Consider the following 20985-nt stretch of genomic DNA (forward strand, 5'->3'; position numbering starts at 1 on the left):
GAACTAAAAGGGGTGGAACCAAGGTTGTCAATTCCGTTCCGTTCCGTCCGGAATGGCCGAAACATTCCATACCAATTCAAAAAACGGAACAAAACGGAACAAATTTCATCTCATTTTAAATCTCGGTCCGTTCCGGATTTTTTGGCTAAATTCCGCCCGAAACGTTCCGGTTCCATTCCACATGTTCCGTTCCGCTCTTGAAAAGCCATTAAATCAAATTGAACCTTATTCAATTTAATTAATTAAACCACCCAATTATAAAAAGCTCTTTTTTATTACTATTTTCTATAACAATAATATTAATAATAACATTGAAAATTATTATTACTATTTTCATTAACAATAATATTAATTTTTTAAAATTAGATTTATCACTAATATATATGGTTTATATTCATGTTGTTTTTTTCATGTTTATACTTTGTAGGAATTTGAGCAAAATAAGGAATGCTTTAGATTTCATTAGCTTTAATAACATTGACCTAATTTTATATTTAAAATATTTGTGTTAAAACATTTTACTTTCATAATATTTTGATATTTTGTTTAAGTTGAATTACTTTAAGTTAAAGATCTATTTAATCTTGACTATTTAGAAATATTTTAAATTTTGAAATTATATTTGTTTGGCATTGTGTTTGTATTGTATAATTTATAATTAATTTATCTTGAATTTGAATTATGTTTGTTGAATATATATATATATATATATATATATATATATATATATGAACAGTACAACCCCGAAACGGCACGCCGAAACACTCCGAAACTGAAACATTCCGTTCCAATTGAAAAAACGAAACACCTACCGAAACGGAATTGACAACCTTGGGTGGAACTTTAACATCCACCTTTAGAAAGGGGAAGGTAGTTCCCAGCCCTATAGTGGTCCCTCTCCCACTACCTCTAAAGAACCTCAGGGGAGAGAGAGGTTGCCTCAAACCCATGAGGGCATTAAGAGTGTGTTTGTTATTATGGTAGTTGTTGTGGTTGTAGTTTGAAAAAAGTTGTTTTATAAAAAATACTTTTAGTTGAGGTTGGTTTGAAAAAATATATGTTTGGTTAAAACTGTGGTTGAAATTGAGGTTGAACAAAAAGTAGTTTAATGTGTTTGGTTAAAAGAATGTTTTTTAAATTAAGGTTATAAAATAATTAATATATATATATATATATTAACTACTAATTATTACACCATGAAATAAATAATATTGATATCAAATATTTTTTATTATTCCATTAAACTATGTGCAATTTCATTATGTAAGAAATCTACCAAGCAAGGACTATATTTTTCATGGTTTCTTAAGCGCGCAGCAACAAAAACTGAATTTTTTGTTACGTCATCAAACAATCTCCTTCTAATTTTTTGAATAAAACACAAAAAAACACAATTTTTTTCACTGTGAACAGTGCCAATTGAATAACACTGTTCACTTCAAGAACATTGTTCACTGCAAGAAGTGAATAGTGCCTAGGTGAATTAATTCACCTGGGCATTAGATGCGGACGCGTGAGAAGCAGCTGAGAGCTGCTTCTCACAAAACAACGTTTTTAACCGGCCCCACGTATACAGTAATTCATGTTTTATTGTTACCAAACGCTTTGTTTACGCGGTTTGAGTTAAAAGCAGCCGCAACCGCGTAAACAAACGGACTGTAAGCCTAACATCCTAAACATAGAGCAAGTGGCTTGTGTGAATTGTCGGTAGTTAGAAGACTATGTGGCTAAACTGTCTGTTAGAACTAAAAGGATTAGTCAATTGACCTCAGCCACCTCTCGGAGGCGTTGTGAAATCACTTCCCCCTTGTGCGTATACAAGTTGGGGTACTCTTTCCCTCTTCAAGAATTTGTAAGGGAAGTTTTCTGCTACTATAAGTTGGGTCCTAATAAATGGATCATCTTTTTTGCTTTTGACAAATTTCTTAGGCTCGTTGGACTCAAGCCTATTGTGAATATCTTTAGGACCTGTTATAATTTGATTGGTGGCACCGACAATGACAACGATGTCTACTAGTTTTTTACCTTTGCCAACAGACCTAATAGACTCATGAATGGGACTTTGCAGGGCAAGCATGTCCAAGTCAAGAAGTAGAGGGGGAGGTGACTGATAATAAGATATAATAGGACGGTCAATCCAAGAGATGAGATGATAGAGATCTGGGGTTGTGCCCACTACTAAAGATTGTCCCTTATTGAAATGAGCAACAATCTCCATCTGAGCTCGACTGGGAAAGAGACATATGCTATATTGGCTCAGACCTTAACTGAGTACGAGATCAATGAGATGGCCAAATGGCATTTATCAAGCCCTATTGTAAAGTAAACAACTTCTTATATTTGTTTTGTGCATCTAAATATTATTCTCTTTGTGAAGGGTTAACAATTGAAAGGGAAGAAGAGTTTTTAGTAGGGTCTGTGTTTGGGAGGGAAACTTCATCCCTCAACTTGTCTAGAGTTAGGATTGAAACGAATATGGAAAATGACCTCATCAATATGGGTGAGCTTCTTTTCACCATTAATATAATAATGATAGTTGACCTCTCTTAAATTCATCGCGAGTGTTGTTGCCTACTTCAAGAAAAGGAGGGTCTCCACCCCTATAGAGGCTAATGTTGTAGTCAATGACCTCTTTAGCTACTGGAACTTCTGCACATGGTGCTCTTCTATGAGTTGAACAGCCTTGGCTCGAGGATATTTTTGCTAACTTCATCTTTAATCGAGCCCACTACACTTTCCTTACCTTAATCCAGGAGGAAACATGGGCCATAAAGGTTATCCTTGGTAAGAGGTCCAATCTTGGGGTCGATGGCTTAGAGGTGGTGAAAAGTCTGAAGAGGTTTTTGAATATTCCTTTAGACATCTAAGTGATGTCTAATGAGAGCTACAATCATTATTTGGCCTTTGCTGGACAAATGCCCTCCACATAAGAAACTTTGACTTTTTCTAATATTATTATTTTGTTTTATTTTTATTGTTTTTAACAATCATCATTTATCTTTGTTAGACTTTCATGTTATGCGCCCACTTTAATAGGCGTTGGCAATTTGAGAGGAGCCAAGTGAGAGAGGTCATCATCAAGCATAAGGCAAACCAGATTGCTCTTCAAAGGCTGAGATTGAGAAGGTTATGGTGAAGGCTAAACTGAGAGAGCTCAAGATAACCTATACGATGTTGACGAATGACATGAGAGATCGGTCCTTCGGCTGAAATAAAAAGGAGCTTCGTATAACTCATATTAAAATAGCCTTTTTGAAGTAAGGAATGACTGAGATAAAGGCATCTCATGATGCTTTGAAGGCTGAGCTCCTTACAACTAGAAAGGAAGCCCAAAGGTCTCGTATGAGGATAAACTATAAGGAACTCTCCCGAGGAGTTCCAAGAGATGTTTGCAGGGCCTACATAACTAACCGAGATAGTTAGAGACAAGATTTCCCTTGCCATATCCAACTTGTATTTTTTTTAACCTGTTAAGGGGAATTTAAATGGACTTTGATGTTGCATTCCATCTGGTCCCATGTTTGACTTTGTTGATGTATTCCCTACTAGAGTTTCAATTGTCCAACATGGAGTTTACCTTGCAGAGGAGCCTGACCTCGATGTTTTGGCCTTAGCTCCCTACCTCATTGGCATTGTACACAACCCCGATCCTGTGGGGTTTTTCATTATATAATGATTATTTATATTTTGTTAAATTTGGTATTTTATTCATTTTTCATTCATGTTTAAATTTGATGTTCTTTATGAGATTGAGATAACTATATAAAAAGCAAATCAAAACAGATTGTGAAGCTCAATTCTCAATCAATCTATTGTTGAATGATGAAATTGAAAAAAAAAACCAATATAAAAAAGAACACAATAAACAACTCGAGTCTATCCGTGTTAACTTGCAAAACTTGTATCATAAGACCAGAATAACCTCATAGAAGAAAATCAAAATAAATTATAAAACCTAATTCTTAATCAGCTTAATGTTGAAGGATGTAATAAAAAAAGTCAATTAAAAAAAAACTCTGGTTAACCAGGTTAACTTATCAAATCCGCAACACGGATTATAAGATTGAGATGACTTTATAAAAAATAAATTATAACAAATCGTAAAGTTCAATCTCTAATAACTCAAATATTAAAGGATAAAATTAAAAAATATATTTAAAAAAAACAGTACTGCCATGAATAATATTTTGTGAATCACCATTTCTTTTATTTTTTATTAAAAAATAAACCATAACAAATTATAAAACTTAATCTCTAATAATTTAAATATAAAAAAAATTAAAAAAAATACTATCATAATAAATAATATTTTGTATGGTAATTTATGGTAAAAGATACATCTCTTTTAGGTTTTGTTTTTAAAATTGTTAATGTGTTAATAATTGTTAAATGTTAGTATTAATAATTTGCATCTCTGGTTTTTTAATTCCCGCCGCCATTAGGCCGATTTGTCTTGTAATTATTTTTGGAGCACTTTCAAATTACTCGGATTTTTTCCCCCTGAAAAAGGCTAGGATAAACCGCTCTGCGAGGGACATTTGACGCGCCAGTTTATCAGTTGTTTCAAAAGAAGCAGCTCTTTTTCTCCATCTCTCTCACTGTACTTGTCTCGTCCCCCACTCCCTCTCCTTGCCAATCTGACGCACAGCCATCCGGCTCCCTCCGCCGGCCAGATTACCCACGTTGAGGTGTGTTATTTCTCGTTTTTGGGTTTCTGAATTGGGTTCTTTTTTCCAAACTTTCTATTTGCAATTTATAAAAAGTTAATCTCTTTCTTTTTATTTTTCAATTGAACACAATGGGGCCAAAACCATGTTCGTTTTCTCTCCAACCAAACACCAAAAAAGGCACCGTCAAAAACCCATTTCTCCATTTTCTCTAATTTTCCAGCGCTGTTGCCTTTTTCATTCTATAAAAATGGGATTTCTTTCCCAAGATTATTTCTTTGTATATGTAAAGCTTTTATTGATGTTATATGTGTACTTTTTTCGTTTCTTTTTGGGTTTATGAGGGATTGAAAGATTCTCATTAATTCATATACTGATAAATTAAGTGAGGAAGGATTTTGTTTTCCCTTTTGCTTTTAGGTCAAGTGTTTTCTTTTCTGATAGTTTGAGGGAAATGTATGCGAGAAAGGGATATGAACTAATTAAAGACCTTGCCAATGGTGAAAAGGGACAGCTTCAACCTTTCAATGTGAGCAAAGTTTTTTGTTTTATTTTATGGCATATTCAATTACCTATTTTCTGTGACAATTTTATTGGGCAAGAAGTGGTTTGGATTAGTTCATCTGTTATTGTAACAATATATGTTATTTAAGTGATGTGATATTGTTTTGTAGGAAGATTTGTTTAATCAAGTTGTTGATCAATGTAGTCAGCACTACCTTGAGCTTCAGGCTTTGATAAGGTACTCCCCATTTTAGCTCATCTTTTGGAAATGCTCGAATGTATATTTTCTTTCCTTTTTAATTTTTGTTTCTTTTAGCTGTGCATCGCTGGTCATGAAGTAGCGATGATACTTTATTAGTTATTGACTGCTAGAAAAATCTACAGTAAAAGAATTTGCTACATTTAGGTGCCGCTACTATTTTAATTTGTTGGTGTAATGGATTAAGCTCTAGTCTTATTTACACAGTGCCCCCCATGAAATTTGTTGTGGGAGTCCTTATCACTTCAACTTAAATGATCAGTTTGGTTTGAATTTTCAAAGACCTAAAGTTTCTGCTATTAGAACACATTGAGTTATGATCTAACAGATGCATCAATACATACTTAAGTTTATATGGACACATGAAATTAAGTTTTACCTGATGCTCTTTTGGCTCCTACTCTGGTTCAACCTTTGAATTACGGTCAAGTTGGTGAAGTCTAGAGGGAAGCAGTGCTTGTATTTCATAATATTCAGTTCCATGCATTTGGTACCTGGGATTTCAGGTTTCTAGTGTGGATTAGTATTAGTTTTTCATGGAATTTTTAGTAGCATACTCATGCTTGCAGATTGTAACCCACGTTTCCCTTTGGAAAAGAGGATATCATGCAATTGATAATATCTATTACAACTTTGTTGCATATCATTGATTTTCTGTAAATACCCATCAGTTACTATAATTATTTGTCTTGATTTTACCATTAGAAAGAACAAGAATTGCTCTGTTACATGGGAGAATTGGTTTGGACAAATTTCTCTGGTATGGGAAGAGAGCAGGCTTGTTATATCATTCATACACCTACGCAGGGCCAATGTGCCTTTACTTTTTAATAAAGACCTTCCTTGTCAGTGTATGGGCCTACATGTGTAACCATACGGAATTACTTCTCTGTGATCAATTGCTGGAAGAATTTCAATCTATATGGCCGCTTGGTCTTATCTTAACCAGTTGTTTGCCTCCTTTCCATCTTCCTCTCTCTCTCTCTCTCTTGCAATTTTGTATGCAATGCTAAAATATATATTGTTCTTCTCCTGCTTAATTTATTGACTTGCTATGGCAATAGGAAAATGCAGGAAGAAAGTGTGGATGTGAGAGAAACTAGAAATGCAGAGCACTATGGGGCACTCATCCACCACCTTTCTTTAATTCGCAACAAGCGTTGCTTAATGGCTTACGTGTGAGTATCTCGAAATCCTTGTTCTATTTCATGACCCTACTCTTTCTAGTGAGTTCCTTTGTTGAGGTTTGTCTCATCTTCAGCTCTTTTGGCTCATGGTTTATATCCTTGCAGGCACAACCGAGCAGAAATTATACAAAGTTTTGCTTGGAAGGTTGGGCTTGAGCTTCTTGAGCTCCCAGAAGAAGTTCAAGAGAAGCTCAGTCTTTCAGAGAAAAACTATTTTGGGAAGCATTCTGCTGCTTTGCAATCATACATGGCAGAAGTGGGAATTGATTTGAATGTGGTAAGCTCTCTTTCTGTTTCTCTCAGAATATTGACTTGATGCATTCAGAGTTTCAGACTAATAATGGTTGCTGGTGCAACAAAAAAATAATTGAAATTGTTTGGAAAATTTTATTGTGTTACCAGTGGCTAACAACTTCTCCCTATAAATAGGAAATGAGCCTTTCTTTTGACATGGAATGCTGTTTTTTATATCTGGTCGGCTCATGGCTGACATATCCATTTCTTTCCCTTGTTTTGGTGGTTTAGCTCTTACCAACAAAAGGCTCTAACATTTCTCGATCTTTCTGTGGATGCAAGTCTTGTATCACTTTAATGTTATTGCCAGTCTTAAAAATTAAGTTGCGTGTTCCCAAAAAAGTATATTCCATTTCGTTTTGTTAGCATTACTAAGGAAACTCATCCTTGAGTGGCCAAATGCTATAATTTATGGGTGAAAAATAAAAGATGCATGAATCTTAGACTGATTATGATATGAAAACCCATGTCCAAAATTAAACTTGCAGATTTGTTTTCTAGGGTCCTTGGACGGACCATGTCTCTTTACTGAAAGATGGGTGATAATGTATCACTATGCAGTGGTAGCCTTGGCTGATGAAGAAGGATATGAAGCATATAACTCAATAGAAGAGAGTATATGACTCAACTAGCAAGATGGAGCAATAATTTACCAATTGGATATGCTTGACAAAAGTTCAGCATGATAGTATATTTTTTTAGTCAAAATCCAAATGGTTTTTTAAAAGTTTATTAATTGTGTTCTGTTCCCATCTTACAAAGACGAGCATTATCTTATCCACAAGTGTGCTTGAGAAGGTAAGAGGTTGTTCAGAAACATATTAATACTCTTAGCTTTTTTATTAGACTTTTTTGCCGAATGTAATATTCTCCATCCAAAAAACTGGAAAATTAGTTTTTCATATTTTCAAATTTGTACTAAGTTTAGAAAACATATTTTAGAGGTTCTCCATAGTTTTTCTTTACAAGTTTTTTACTATTTTTCAAAAAAAAAAAAGACATGAACAATACAATTTTATTTTATATACACAAGTAGTTTTTAGCAATGTAAAAGATTAAAATTATGTTTTTTTATATATTTTTTCATATTTAGTTAGTGTCTAGTTAGTGTCATAAATTTAATTTTTATAAAAAAATGAATATGATTTTTTTTAGTTTACAATATAATTTTTTCATGATAATTTTTAATTTGAATGATAAAAAATTAATATTATACGATTAGATTATTACGAAATGTTAAATGATTATTATAAATCATGGTTTGATGTATTCCTTTTTTATTATGAAAAAAAATCATCTTCATTCTCAATAAATGAACACGTTTTCAATTTTTCATTGAAAAAAAAACTGAAAACAGGAAAGAAAAATAATTTTCTGCAAGTGAACAGATACTGAGGGTTTCTCTGCCAGAGGAAGACCTGACCGGATCTTCAGTAGTCATATAGCTCAGGTTTAGCCATCATGATGGTCTTAAGCAAAGTATTGGAGCTTTTTATTTGCAAGGGTCGGTGCTAGTCAGCGCAGAAGCAAGGATATTATAAGATCAAAAATCCATCAAAGGAAGTCATGGTTATATTAGCTTCTAAGGTTATATATGTAGTTTTTTTAATCAGTAGACACTACTTTTTAAGAAGCATCAATACATCTGGCACTAATATGCGAAATTCAGCATGTATATCTTTAGCAGTTTTTTACTGGTTTGAGAAATATAAACAGTGAGAAATTGTCTTCTAAACTGATTACAGTTTCGTGTTCGAATTGTTTCACTTCACATGCTTACCTAGATTTTGATGGCTGAGGTTATTGTGCATGGCAGGATATGGTTCCGCCCAAAGATCCATACATCAAGGTGAGAGTCCTTGATGATATGGGTGAAGGGATATTACTAAGTGATAAGACAGCCAATCTTGCTCGCCATTCGATGCACTTTCTTAAACGAACTGATGCTGAGCAGTACATTGCACGGGTGGGTTGTCATGGTGACTTGGTTAGCTGAAATTGTCTTCTTACATTTTGTTCTTGAACCCACTTGAATTTCACTTTTTTCCTTGTTTGATCAACAGGGCTTGATGGAAGAGCTTACAGGCTGACATTGATGCAGGAGTTTCCCAGACAATCTCAATGACGATGGAGTTTCAAATGTGAACGTGGACCTGCTCTTTAAATTGCCACAGCTCAATGCACCGTTACGATACCTGCTAACACTGTGAGAGAATTATAGTTCTGGGTTATGATGGTTCCATAGCTTTGTAGAAATTTTTTCAAATTTCCGGATGTTTATTTGTGGCTATTCATTTAGCCTGAACATTATAATTTTTAATGCAACTCTATCGGAGCATGATCATTCCAGATCCTGACTATGTTGTGGCCTTTTGCGATGAAGGTTTAGGGTTCCGACTTTTTACTACGCCTGAAGAGTTGATTCCGTTTATCAGCATTGCTTTAGCCAATCCAAATTCTGATAAATTCCATGTTTTAACTGGTTGATCTGACGTAACTTCCAACCTAGCTTCCATTGTCCAATTCTTTTCCCGAATGCGAATTGTAGACAGGAACAACTAAACAATCTCTCTAAATCTATTCAGAAGATGATCATTGTAGAGCCAGCGAATTGGCAAACGAGATTACTAATCTTGTGTAAGTTGGACTTGTTTACTGTGAGTTCTCCTCGTAATTACAATACACAAAAAAAAATACTTAAAAAGAGATTTGGAAAACACTGCAGCTAAACACAATGCGTGTTTTTTTTTCCAGTACTTTTAAGTTTTTTTCCACCCCGGTTATTTTTTTTTATTCTATACTTTCACATTGTTTTGAATGAGATTTGGATTTGATATTTTATTATAATTTGTATTTTATAAGATTATCATTATGCGTAAATATTTTGACACTGAACTTATAATTAATTTTGTAAAAAAAACCAATTTTATTACTTGAAAAAAATTAAAAATGTAGCGAGGTAATAATTAATTTTGTAAAAAAAACCAATTTTATTACTTGAAAAAAATTAAAAATGTAGCGAGGTAAAAATATAGGCTTTCTTTTAAAACAATTCATGAAACATTAAAAAAAAAAGAAGATTTTGGACTCCAAATTTTTTTTGTTTTCATTTTTTATTATTTCAGTTTCATAATTTTATATTTTAATCTAAAACTTTATTTTGTTTATATTTCAGTATTTAAGTTGGAGAAAAAATGATTCTTCACCTAGATTTTGTGAATAAAAAAACCAAATTTAATGTCAATATGTTTTTCTTAATGAAATAAATGTCATTAAAGTATTTTTAAAATTTTGTATTGCTAGAAAAAATAGATCAAAATTAAAAAAAGAGATTTTTTTATAGTTTAATTATTTTTTTTAACCAGTTTTATAAGCATTTTAAATTAAAAAAATTAGTTTATTGAAATTTTAAACATGTTTATTAAGTAGACTAAAATATATTTTTTATCCAACAAAACTTAAACTGATTTTCAACCATATTTACCACAGTTAAAACTTGGTAAACAAATTTCAAGTCATATGCTTTTAAAAAAAATTTAATAAAAGTACAAAAGCTAACAAAAAAAAATTGATGCACTAGTGTTTTTTTTTTTTATGGGTCAAGTGTCTACTCGCCCCCAAATGCCTAGGCCCTTTTTATGCTACTTCTTTTCCGTTCTTCAAAAATAATAAATAATAAATTGCTCATGAGTATTTAATGGTAAGAAAATTTATGTTCTTTTAAGTTTTTTATGAATCTTTTACATGATTTTATGATGTTTATTTTTTTTCTTCAATATTTATACAATATATTAAGATACTATTTCAATATATTTTTTTTACCTTGTTTTTTAGATCATGGTGGATTTTGATTTGAAAAATAATGCTTATAATAAAAAAAAAATACGTGCTTGTTTAAACAATAAAGAGATGTATTAATATAAAAATGAAGTTTAGATTTAAAAAATATATATTTTTCTGTATAATTTTATTGGATGTTTTTTTTAACAATTATTATTTGATTAAATAAAAATAGATTTTAAAGAGTAAAGTTATTAAATACAGTTAAGATCGTGATTTGAATCACATGTTAAGTGAGTTAAATTTCATTTAACTTGGGTCAATCCAGAGCATTTTTAATCTAATATTTTTTTAAAAAATAATTAAATTGGATTTTAGCTAGGTAGATCGAGAGTATACCACTAAGTTGCTTAGAGCACACTAAATTAACTACTATTTAATTTATTTTAAAACCTAGCTAGATCCAGATGCCGAGTCGCTCATTGTATTATCTTTATTAGCTAAGGCCCTGTTTGTTTTATTAGAAAGTGAATTCCGGAAAAGTAAATTATTTTTTGATGTTTGGTAGTGTAATGGAAAATAAGTTGGAAAACACTTTTTCAGTGTTTGGTTATGTCATGAAAAATGAACTGGAAAATAACTTATTAATGTTTTTTTTTTTTAAGTTTATTAAAATAATGAGGAACAAATCTTACAAATTAAAACGTTGAATGAGAATGAAATTGAAAAAAAAAATAATTTCACAAATTATCTTAAAAAAATAAATAACAATCAAAATAATAGAAATTAAATCTAAAAAATAAAAAAATTGAAAGATGAAGAAATTAAAATAATAATAATTAACTTTTCATAAATTATTTCAAATAAAATAAGTAACAGTAAAAAAAATGAGGACCAAACTTAATATAAAAATTAAATTCTAAGGGATGAAATTGAAAAACAAATATTTAAAACAAAATATATAAAGTAATCAAAAGTTTGAGGATCAAATTTAATATAATCGACAAATAATATGACATTTCTAAAATTTTCATAAATTCTGAAAAGTGTTTTCCACCCAAAATAAAAGGAAAACACTTTCTTGAAAATCAAGTCAAATTTTTCTTTAACTGAAAAGTGTTTTTCGTTGATCGAAAAGTGTTTTTCATTAACTAATTTTTTTAATAACAAATAAATATAGAAAGATTTAAAAATTAATTTTTCAAAAACTACTTTCTAACAAAAATAAATACCCTTAAAATAAGTTTGGTAGCATTGTTAAAATGTTTTAAGATACAACAAGACGACAACCTCCTAATGTTGTCACTAATTGATCCTGTACTTACGCTAATATCATTTTCAACTTGTTCCATAATTTTAATTTCTTTAATATCTTTTATGTAATTTAATTTTTTAATAATTTTGATAGGTTAATATCCAAAATTAAAATATTTTTTAAAAAATATTTTTTATATATATTTTTACATATAAAATACTTAAAAAAATTAAGACAATCCGGAACGATCAAGTACGAGATTTTAAAAATAATTTTAATTATAGTGTTAACTTGATTTTCAATGATGAATTGGGATCTATTTTTTTAGACGGAAGTCATATGAATTTTTCCAAAAAGTTGAAAATAAAAATAGTGATACGATGGAATTGATTTTGAAAAAAATCTTTAATATTTTAAAAGCTTATTTAAGAGTATGGTTATATTTATTTTTTATTTTTATAAAATTATTTTTGACATCAGCACATTAAAATGATTTGAAAACATAAAAAAATATTAATTTAAAACAAATAAAAAAATAAAAATTTTTTAATTTTTTTAAATACTTTTAAAATACAAAAACCAAGAGACTCTAAGAGAATTTATTACTATAATTTTTATTTGTTTAAATTAAACATTGTATATGAATTAACAACCACATGTTAAAATAAATATAATTTTAATTTTAATTTTTACATGACACACACACGTATATATCACATAGAAAACAAATGCTAAAAATACATGGGGCTCAATTAAATTTATACCTTGTTTATTTTTGTATTTTAAAATTATTTTTAAAAAAATTAAATTTTTTTTCTTTACTTTATATTAATTGTTTTTGATTTTTTTGATCATTTTAATACATTAACATCAAAAATAATTTTTAAAAAATAAAAAAAAATATTATTTTAATATATTTTTAAATAAAAAATATTTTAAAAAATACTCACCACATCCAATGATTTTTAATTTTCCATTAACAACTCAAATTGACATAATGCCACGATATCCCTTAACTAAATAGATGGGAGTACTAAATAACTGTAATTAAAAAAAAAAAAAACAAAAGAATTTGGCGGGAAACACAAGCAGTGTACAAGGGAAGTTTGGGTCCAAAACCCTAAAAATAGAAAAAAGAGCGGCACCCATTGGCGTTCTTATATTGATTTTGTAATCAGTTCCTTTCCGCTCCATCATCTTCCATCTCTCTCTCTTCACCCACCATTCCATTCCATGGCTGTGCTCAGGTCCCGCGGAATACTCCCAACAATACCCTCAAACAAAAAAGGGCCCACACCCGAACCTGTCACTCCAACTCGAACTCGCGAACCTTCCACTCACCAATCCCCTCCCACCCCCAACCCCAACCCCCCCGGTGTTTCCCTTTTGGGCTCCGACTCTGCCCCTCCACGCAGGCGGAGCCTTCGTCTCGCTTCGAAGTCACTTCCTTCTGCCGATGCCTCCCTTCAAACTCCAACCCGCAAGAGGAAGAAGGGGAGTGATGGTAAACAAGGTCGGCTTGTTAATGAAGGTGATGTGGTTGAGAAAATGACCGAACGAGATGTTGGAGGTGAAGTATTGAGGGTTTTAAGTTTGAGGTCTGGGAAAAGGATTGTTGATAATTGTAATATTGAAATTGAAGGTGAAGAAGTCAAGGGTTCGAGTGTTCTGCGTACAAAAGGGAAGGGAAAGGGAAGGGGGCATTTGGGTAAGAAAGTGTTAAAGTTGGATGTTCAAGAGGAGTTGGTGGAAATTTTGAATGATAACGCGGTCGAGAGAAGTGAAAATTTGGAGAAGTTGAGTGAGTCGTCAAGGGGAAAGAGGAAATGTACAGGGGAAGTAAAAATGGAGAGAGGTGAAGAGGGTGGTGTTGCTGTGGAGGACCTGGGGAAAAGCACTAGTGCTAATGAGAGTGGGATTTCAACAAGAGGAAGGAGAAAATATAACAGAGAAGTGAAAGTGGAGGGAGTTAAAGAGGGTGTTGTCGAGGGATTGAAGGAAAACCCATGTACAGATGAGAATGGCACTTCAAGGAGAGGAAGGAGGTATAGTAGAGAGGAAAAAGAGAAGAGAAGTAAAGAGGGTGCTGTTGTTATTGAGGAATTAGGGGAAAATCCAGTTGCTCTTGAGGGTGGAAGTTCAAGGGGAAGGATGAGGTATAGCAGAGAAGAGAAAGGGAAGGGGAAATTGGTTGTTGATGATGGTTTGATATCAAATGGAAAGGATATGTTGCAATTAGAACCCAGAGTTAAGAATCTGGTTGGTGGTTTGGCAGAGAGTGTGGTTATGGAAGAGAGAAAGGAGGGTGCGAGTGCAAGAAGTAAAGTGCCTGAATCAAGAATGGAGCAATTTCGTGATATAGCAAGGCAGAATGCTTCTCGATTTGCTCATTTTGAAGTTCAGGAGCATGAGGCAGACCATCATGACGTAGAAATGCCATCTGTGGAAGAAGAGCAGGACAAAGTTGAAGACTGGCCTGGTCCTTTCTCTACTGCTATGAAGATTATTAGGGATAGAGCAAATAGGCTTAACTTGCAACAGAGGGGCTCCACTTCAGAGAAGGAAAAACCTGTGCCCATAACTTGGATGCCAAAAACTGATCGGGCGTGTAAGCCTTCAAAAGGATTGGTTCCTTCACTGCAAGAATTATGCATGAAAATTCTAGTGAAGAATGCCGATGCAATTGCTTCACTTGAACATGTCCCAGATGCTTTGAGGCATAGGCTATGCCAATTGCTCTGTGATTCTCGGAGAATGAATGCTCATTTTTTGGCTCTTCTTGTCCGCGGATCACCTATGGAGATACGTATTAGGGATTGTTCGTGGCTAGCAGAGGAAGAGTTCACAAAAAATTTTGAGGTGTGCGACTCGCGCAATTTAACGGTATGTTTATCTACCCGTCTTGGTTTGTATTATCATGCATTTGCTTTTATGTTGAATATCTGAAATGGAACTCTGATGGATCATTAGTTGCTTAGATGAAAACTTATCTTGGGGTTTCATCTTTGATGGTGCCAGCATGTTTTCAGGGGAGTTCTCTAAAAATTGTAACTATTACTTCAAATAGATTAACCTTGATTAAGGTTGGGATATGGCTTAGTGACCCTTTATCCATGTCTGGCCTACTCAAGGCCAAGACCATGCGGTTGCATCCGACATCTTCCCATCATATAGTTCTTTTTGAATATTGATGTAAGAGCTTTTCTTTTAGGAAAATTATTTTTTTTAGTTAATTTTATTTCTTTCTATTTCATTTTTTTTTAAAAAAATTTTATGATGTTTTTCTAGCTTTTATTTTTATTTGAAGGGAATTTTTTGTCTAATTTGTTTTTTCTATTCAATACTATTAGGGTTCTCTAGTTTTTTATATATAAAGGGTTGTAATAGTCTTTTGACTAAGAGAGATATAGAAGAATAAAATTAAGTATCTTGAGTCTTCTTGTATTTATAGTTTTTTTGGACTTTAAAGGTTTTGACTTGTAACAAACCTTTATTCTTTGCCCCGCCTATGTTAATTGGTATAAGAGCCCAACAATTGCATAACAGGATGTGCTTGTATAGGAGGGTTGAGGAGGTTTCTTCTTGAGAAAAAGACGTTCAGGAACTAGTGTGTTGTTTTAATCTACATTAGTTGTTGTCATTCAAAATTCTGGTGGTGGGATTCATAACGGGGTGACCCGCACAAAAATATTGTGTTAGGAATCCAAGATGGAGCTACTTGCATAAAAGTGTCGTGTTAGGGATTCATGATGAGGTGGTCGATACGAAGGTGTTAGGAATCTACAATGAGGTGATTCACACAAAGAAATGATATTCTTGATGGAGGATAATTTCTAACTTGAGGACGAGTTCCTTCCAACCCATGCATAAGGTTTTTATTTCTTATTTAATTTTATTTATTCCTATTTTATTTTTCTATTCTTTATTATGATGCATTTCTATTTGAAGGGGATATTTTTCCCAAATTTTTTTTCTATTCACTATCATTAGGTTTTCTAGGTTTTTTTTTTATTTTTTATAAAAGGGTTGTAATAGTCTTTGGGCAAAGAGAGACAGAATAAAATTAAGTATTTTGATAGCCTTCTTATATTTATAGTTTTCTTGGTCTCTGAGGATTTTGACTTGTAGCAAACCTTTTATCCTTCGCTCTGCCTACATCAAATATACAAATGAGTGCATTCTTCTCTGTGTGCCGCATTAACGTTGACAATAATGATTTTATGGAATGGCATTGTGAAAGAGGCACATGTGAATAAAAACAATGAGAAGTCTATTATTTCCCTAGACCAACTTGAAGCTCTTATTTCTATTTTCATTTTCCTAAACATTTTTATGGTTCTACTACACGTCTAGGTAGGTTCACATTTAGTCTTACTGGATTGAAGGAGTCAAGAATGAAAGCAAGATGAACCAATAATGTTCTGGTCATACCAGTTTATGTAGACTAAATTGAACTAAATGGAAGTCTCATTGATTAGAGCTTCTATCATATTGCTGGTTGTTGCCGCAGAGGCTGTAAAGCCCAACTAAATGTTGAGTTGGTTACCTGTATAATATTTTCCTTGGCAGTCATGAGCATGCCATTTATTTCAGTGGCAGTCAGGTTTCTTTCATTCTGTGCTTCAATCAGATTTCCAGTTCAAACATTTTTTGTGATTTAATTCCAGAACCTGTTGTTGGTCTCTAATATACATTTTAGTTCTAGAACCTATTGTTGGTTCTCATATATCTTTTGCGTAGACTTCAACTTTGACTGGATTTATAACAAGTTTCCATTCAACCATAGCGCTGTGATCTGTGGTATTGTAAGACAGCTCATCTTGTGAACGGATATCTCTGTGTGTATGAATAATCCTCTCTTTGCACATTGATTATAACATGGTGTCTCTTTCTATTTCAATGAGTGGAAACTGATGATAACTAACTTTCATTGTTCTGAGAATCAGGTTCTACAACTTGACCAATGTGGACGCTGCATGGCAGATTATACTTTACTTGCTACTTTAGCTCGGTCACCAGGTAGCTTGCCTAGGTTAACTACTTTATCCATCAGTGGAGCATGCCGACTCTCAGATGCTGCACTTAGTTCACTTGTTTCTTCTGCCCCTGCCCTACAATCTTTAAATCTCAGCCAGTGCTCCCTTCTTACCTCTGCCAGTATTGATACTTTAGCTGATTCGTTGGCAACAAGTTTGCGGGAACTGTACATTAATGATTGCCAAAGCATTCAACCCATGCTCATTTTGCCAGCACTGAAGAAACTAGAACATTTAGAAGTGTTGTCCCTGTCTGGAATTCAAACCATTAATGATAATTTTTTGAGGGGATTTATCGTTGCACGTGGCCATAATATAAAGGAGCTTGTTTTGACTGATTGTGTGTAAGCTTCTTTTAACATTTTATGTGCAACATCAGTGAATTTGTTTGCTATCTGTGGGAGAATATCACACCGTTGATTCCTGATTTTAAATGTTCTTTTCTTATTTTGGATGATGTAATTTGGTGCAGGAAATTGACTGATTCTTCCATGAAAGTCATAGCTGAAACCTGCTCTAAATTATGTGCACTTGATCTTGGTAACTTGAGGAAATTGACAGATTCTGCTTTGGGATTTCTTGCAAATGCTTGCCGAGAAATCCATACTTTGAAACTCTGCCGCAATGCATTCAGGTATTTGCATAACATTGTGATTTACTATTTATGTGTTGTGATTTCTACAAGTGTTTGTTTTTTCTTGCATGTACATCATTTGGATTTTCTTTTTTTAACATTTAAAGTTCTTTATGATCTTTCTTTTATCAGTAATTCCTTTTCATTATGTTATAAGCATGGCTTGGGTGCTAAAATGGTTTATATTATTTTTATTAGAGCTAGCACGAGTCATGCTTGGTTTATAGAAACATCATGCAATTGAAGAAATTTCTGCAGAGTAGTTTTATTTGGCTGTCAACTTCTACATTTTCGTTTTTACTTTGGTTGCCCATTTCCCTGGAGTGTGTAAATTGATTTCTCTGATCTGGGCTCCTAACCATTGTTCATCCCTGGAATGCCAGAATATCTACTTGATTTATAATCTATTGGCATTGCTGCATAATTTAATCTTGCTATGCAAACAGCCATGGTGGGGACACTGAACCCGAAACATTGTTTACGCACTTGTATGATAGATGATGAAGGATAGTCCAAACCATTAAGAGATTGGTTTTAGCTTATGTTTTAGTGTATAAATTTTTAGTTGAGGTTTATTAATTAGGCTTTATTTGTTGGGTTTGATTTAATTATTGTTGGGTATTTTATTTAGTGGGCCATAAGCCTAATCACTTGTTCTAGTTAGGGTTTTAGTATTTATATCCTACTTTTCTAAATGTTAATGGAATTTTTTATGATTAATGAGAAATATTGCAGAGTTGCATATTTCCAATTCTCATTCTTCTCTTTCTTTGCTTTCAATTCTTAGCTTCTTTCTCTAAAAGCTTCTTTCTTTTCTGCTTTAATTCTTTTTGTTCATTGTTCCGCATCAAGCCACATTCTTAGTTTGTATCAAGATGTCCTACCGATGAATGGAAGGATCATGTTGAATCATCCAACCTGTTATTGTATTGACAAGGAGCATGTATAAATCTTTGTGCATTTTAATGAGTTTCAGCATTTTATGGATTCAACTTAAGTAGGGTGGTGAAAAAAGAAAACATGGCTTCACACATTTTTTCCTCCATTGTTCACAATTATATGGCAATTGGCAAGTTTACACTGTTTTTAGAACTTTCCAAGGGTAATAAGATTCTTATACTTAATTGTAAGATCATGTCAAATGTTTCCCTCCCTACTGTATGTTGATTGCTGAATCAAAGGAATTTTTTGGAAAGTGTTGCAAATGTTTCGATATATTTGAATCTTGACTCGAGTGAAGATAAAATGTCTTATGGTTAGACCAAGCTGGGGCTGTTACTGGTCATGGCTATGCAAATTGCTTAATGGTTATGTAAGCTGCTCCTTAAGATGAAGGGTTTTTTCTTGTCAGGGCATCTTCTGCCATGCAGACCCAAATCATTGTTCTACTCTGGCCATTTTTAATTTTTTGCACATCAGTGCTTGTTTGGATTGGCCCCTCACTAGTAATAGCAACTTCTCAATGGCAAATTGATTTTATTTCTCAACTCTTCCTTCCCTCTTCTGGTGACAGTGATGAAGCTATTGCTGCATTTTTGGAAACTTCTGGAGAGCTTTTAAAAGAACTTTCACTGAATAATGTTACGAAGGTACCTTATTGCTTACTCTCTCTTCTTCTCAGGATCCTCATTTTCCCCATTCAAGGGGTGGTTTAGGAGTTTCTTCCATTCACTTTTGAAATTGCATCAAACAGTTGGTCCTATTTAGTTGTTACTGGAATGCAGTCCTTGCCAAAGTCTTCTGGCTCTGCCTGCTGATCTTCTTATTATTGATTAGCTACTAATGTTTCTGTTGGCTTAGAAGGTTCTGTTGGAGTATTGGACCTAGGTGAATTTGATCTGAAATTAGATTCTTCTACTCATGATGGGCATCTGTGACTCTTTTTCCTAGGTTGGCCACTGTACAGCATTATCACTTGCTAGACGTTCAAGAAAGTTGCTAAGTTTGGATTTGTCATGGTGTCGGAACTTGACAAATGAGGCCTTGGGCTTGATTGTGGATAGTTGTTTATCATTGAAGGTGCTTAAACTTTTTGGATGCAGTCAGGTACATTTCTCTCGTTAGGTTGCTTTGTTTATAATGCCAATACTAAAACTATTATTTATTTCTATTCTTGATAAGCTCTAACTCTACAGGTCTCTCTTCTTTTCATGGACTCACAATAGCTGGATATTGGAGTTCTAAGTTGTTATGATGCTTTGTTTACAGGTTACAAATGTTTTCTTAGATGGTCACTCAAATTCAGATGTACAAATTGTTGGCTTGAAGACGTCTCCTGTACTGGAACATATCAGGGTTCCTGAACTGCAAGAATTTGCATTGCGTTATTCCTCAGTGTCTTCTATCTGAAGTATGTGTTGTAGTTACGAGGGTAGAATGAACATCAGTAGCGGCCAGGGAAACTTTTGGAGTTCAGCCCATTATCAATACCTGAAGATAGGACTTCTGAGATGCTTTAACCAAGAAAAGAAGACATGAGTATTGGGCTGTGCATACAAGTAGATTGGACTGATTAACATTATGTAAGCTTTCTAATTTAGTTTTTATGCAGAAGGTAGCCTTTCACCATTAATTCTGTTCGATTCTTTTCATTGACCCTCTATGGTTGATGCCTACAGCCGTCATCGAGTAGCCTTTTGAGCACGGCTCTTTTTTAAATGAGTTGTCGAACTGTTCTCCATCCAGTAAACTAAATATACAGACAAAATTATGTCCTGCAAAAATGGTATCCAGCTTGCTAGAAGGAAAAGTTATGCAAACTAGAAATAGAAAAGGGTTTTAACCACAAAAGATAGAAATGGTGATCGGTCAATGGGTTTTACTGCTTTCCTATATAGATTGATTTCTTAAAATCTTCCAAAAAGAGGATTTAGAACATGTTTGGTACTCTTAATTTAAACCTTTTGTTTTAGCTTTTACTGGATCATTGGCCCAGCACCACCTTGCAAGGAGTTTTCCATTTAGAATTCCACTGCAGTAGCTACTGTTGGGGGATTTGTACTTGAAAGGAGATGATGGATAAATTGTTACAAAAACAACTTCAGCGAGCTCAGCACAAGATGAAACAAATTTCAGATAAAGGAAGAACTGAGAGAGTTTTTAGTGGAGGATTATGTGTATTAGAAATTGCAGCCCTACAGGCAAGGAACTGTGGCTTTGAGGAAGAATTTAAAGCTGCATCCTCGTTGCTACGGGCCTTAACTCATATTACAAAAGTGGGAAAGTTGGCTTATGGGTTGCAGCTACCGAAAGGATCACAGCCGCACCTAGCCTTTCATGTATCACTTGTTGGGAAAAAATAAAACAAAAAAGCAGGCACTAATGCAGTGGTCACTACCAATTTGCCTACTTTGAGCGATACTGGGCACA

The 20985-nt window shown here is 33.3% G+C and overlaps 2 protein-coding genes across 3 annotated transcripts; both read left to right on the top strand.

Moving 5' to 3' along the window:
* The first annotated feature begins 4428 nt into the window (after window positions 1-4428).
* LOC133689040 (uncharacterized) lies at window positions 4429-9265 on the top strand. 2 transcript variants are annotated; one of them, XM_062108750.1, is made up of 7 exons: window positions 4429-4688; window positions 5112-5196; window positions 5342-5409; window positions 6495-6608; window positions 6723-6894; window positions 8728-8877; window positions 8975-9265. In XM_062108750.1, the coding sequence occupies exons 2-7, from the start codon at window positions 5122-5124 to the stop codon at window positions 8999-9001; spliced, it is 606 nt and encodes a 201-aa protein (XP_061964734.1). In that variant the 5' UTR covers window positions 4429-4688; window positions 5112-5121; the 3' UTR covers window positions 9002-9265. The 2 variants fall into 2 exon arrangements, with proteins under 2 accessions (XP_061964734.1, XP_061964732.1); XM_062108748.1 differs by having other exon boundaries at window positions 4430-4688; window positions 5088-5196.
* Window positions 9266-13068: 3803 nt separating this feature from the next.
* LOC133689635 (uncharacterized) lies at window positions 13069-20188 on the top strand. Its single transcript, XM_062109581.1, has 6 exons — window positions 13069-14829; window positions 16893-17326; window positions 17455-17616; window positions 19130-19205; window positions 19507-19662; window positions 19825-20188. Exons 1-6 carry the CDS (start codon window positions 13180-13182, stop codon window positions 19963-19965), a joined length of 2619 nt encoding a protein of 872 aa, XP_061965565.1. The 5' UTR covers window positions 13069-13179; the 3' UTR covers window positions 19966-20188.
* Window positions 20189-20985: the final 797 nt, after the last annotated feature.

This window comes from Populus nigra, chromosome 3 (genome assembly GCF_951802175.1).
Source record: "Populus nigra chromosome 3, ddPopNigr1.1, whole genome shotgun sequence".
Lineage (NCBI taxonomy): Eukaryota > Viridiplantae > Streptophyta > Magnoliopsida > Malpighiales > Salicaceae > Populus > Populus nigra.

Coding starts and splice junctions, on each gene's coding strand:
- LOC133689040 (XM_062108750.1), top strand. CDS start 5,122: ATGTATGCGAGAAAGGGATATGAACTAATTAAAGACCTTGCCAATGGT. Junction 5,410..6,494: donor GAGCTTCAGGCTTTGATAAG/GTACTCCCCATT, acceptor CTATGGCAATAG/GAAAATGCAGGAAGAAAGTG. Junction 6,895..8,727: donor TGGGAATTGATTTGAATGTG/GTAAGCTCTCTT, acceptor TGTGCATGGCAG/GATATGGTTCCGCCCAAAGA.
- LOC133689635 (XM_062109581.1), top strand. CDS start 13,180: ATGGCTGTGCTCAGGTCCCGCGGAATACTCCCAACAATACCCTCAAAC. Junction 17,617..19,129: donor CTCTGCCGCAATGCATTCAG/GTATTTGCATAA, acceptor TTCTGGTGACAG/TGATGAAGCTATTGCTGCAT. Junction 19,206..19,506: donor CACTGAATAATGTTACGAAG/GTACCTTATTGC, acceptor TCTTTTTCCTAG/GTTGGCCACTGTACAGCATT.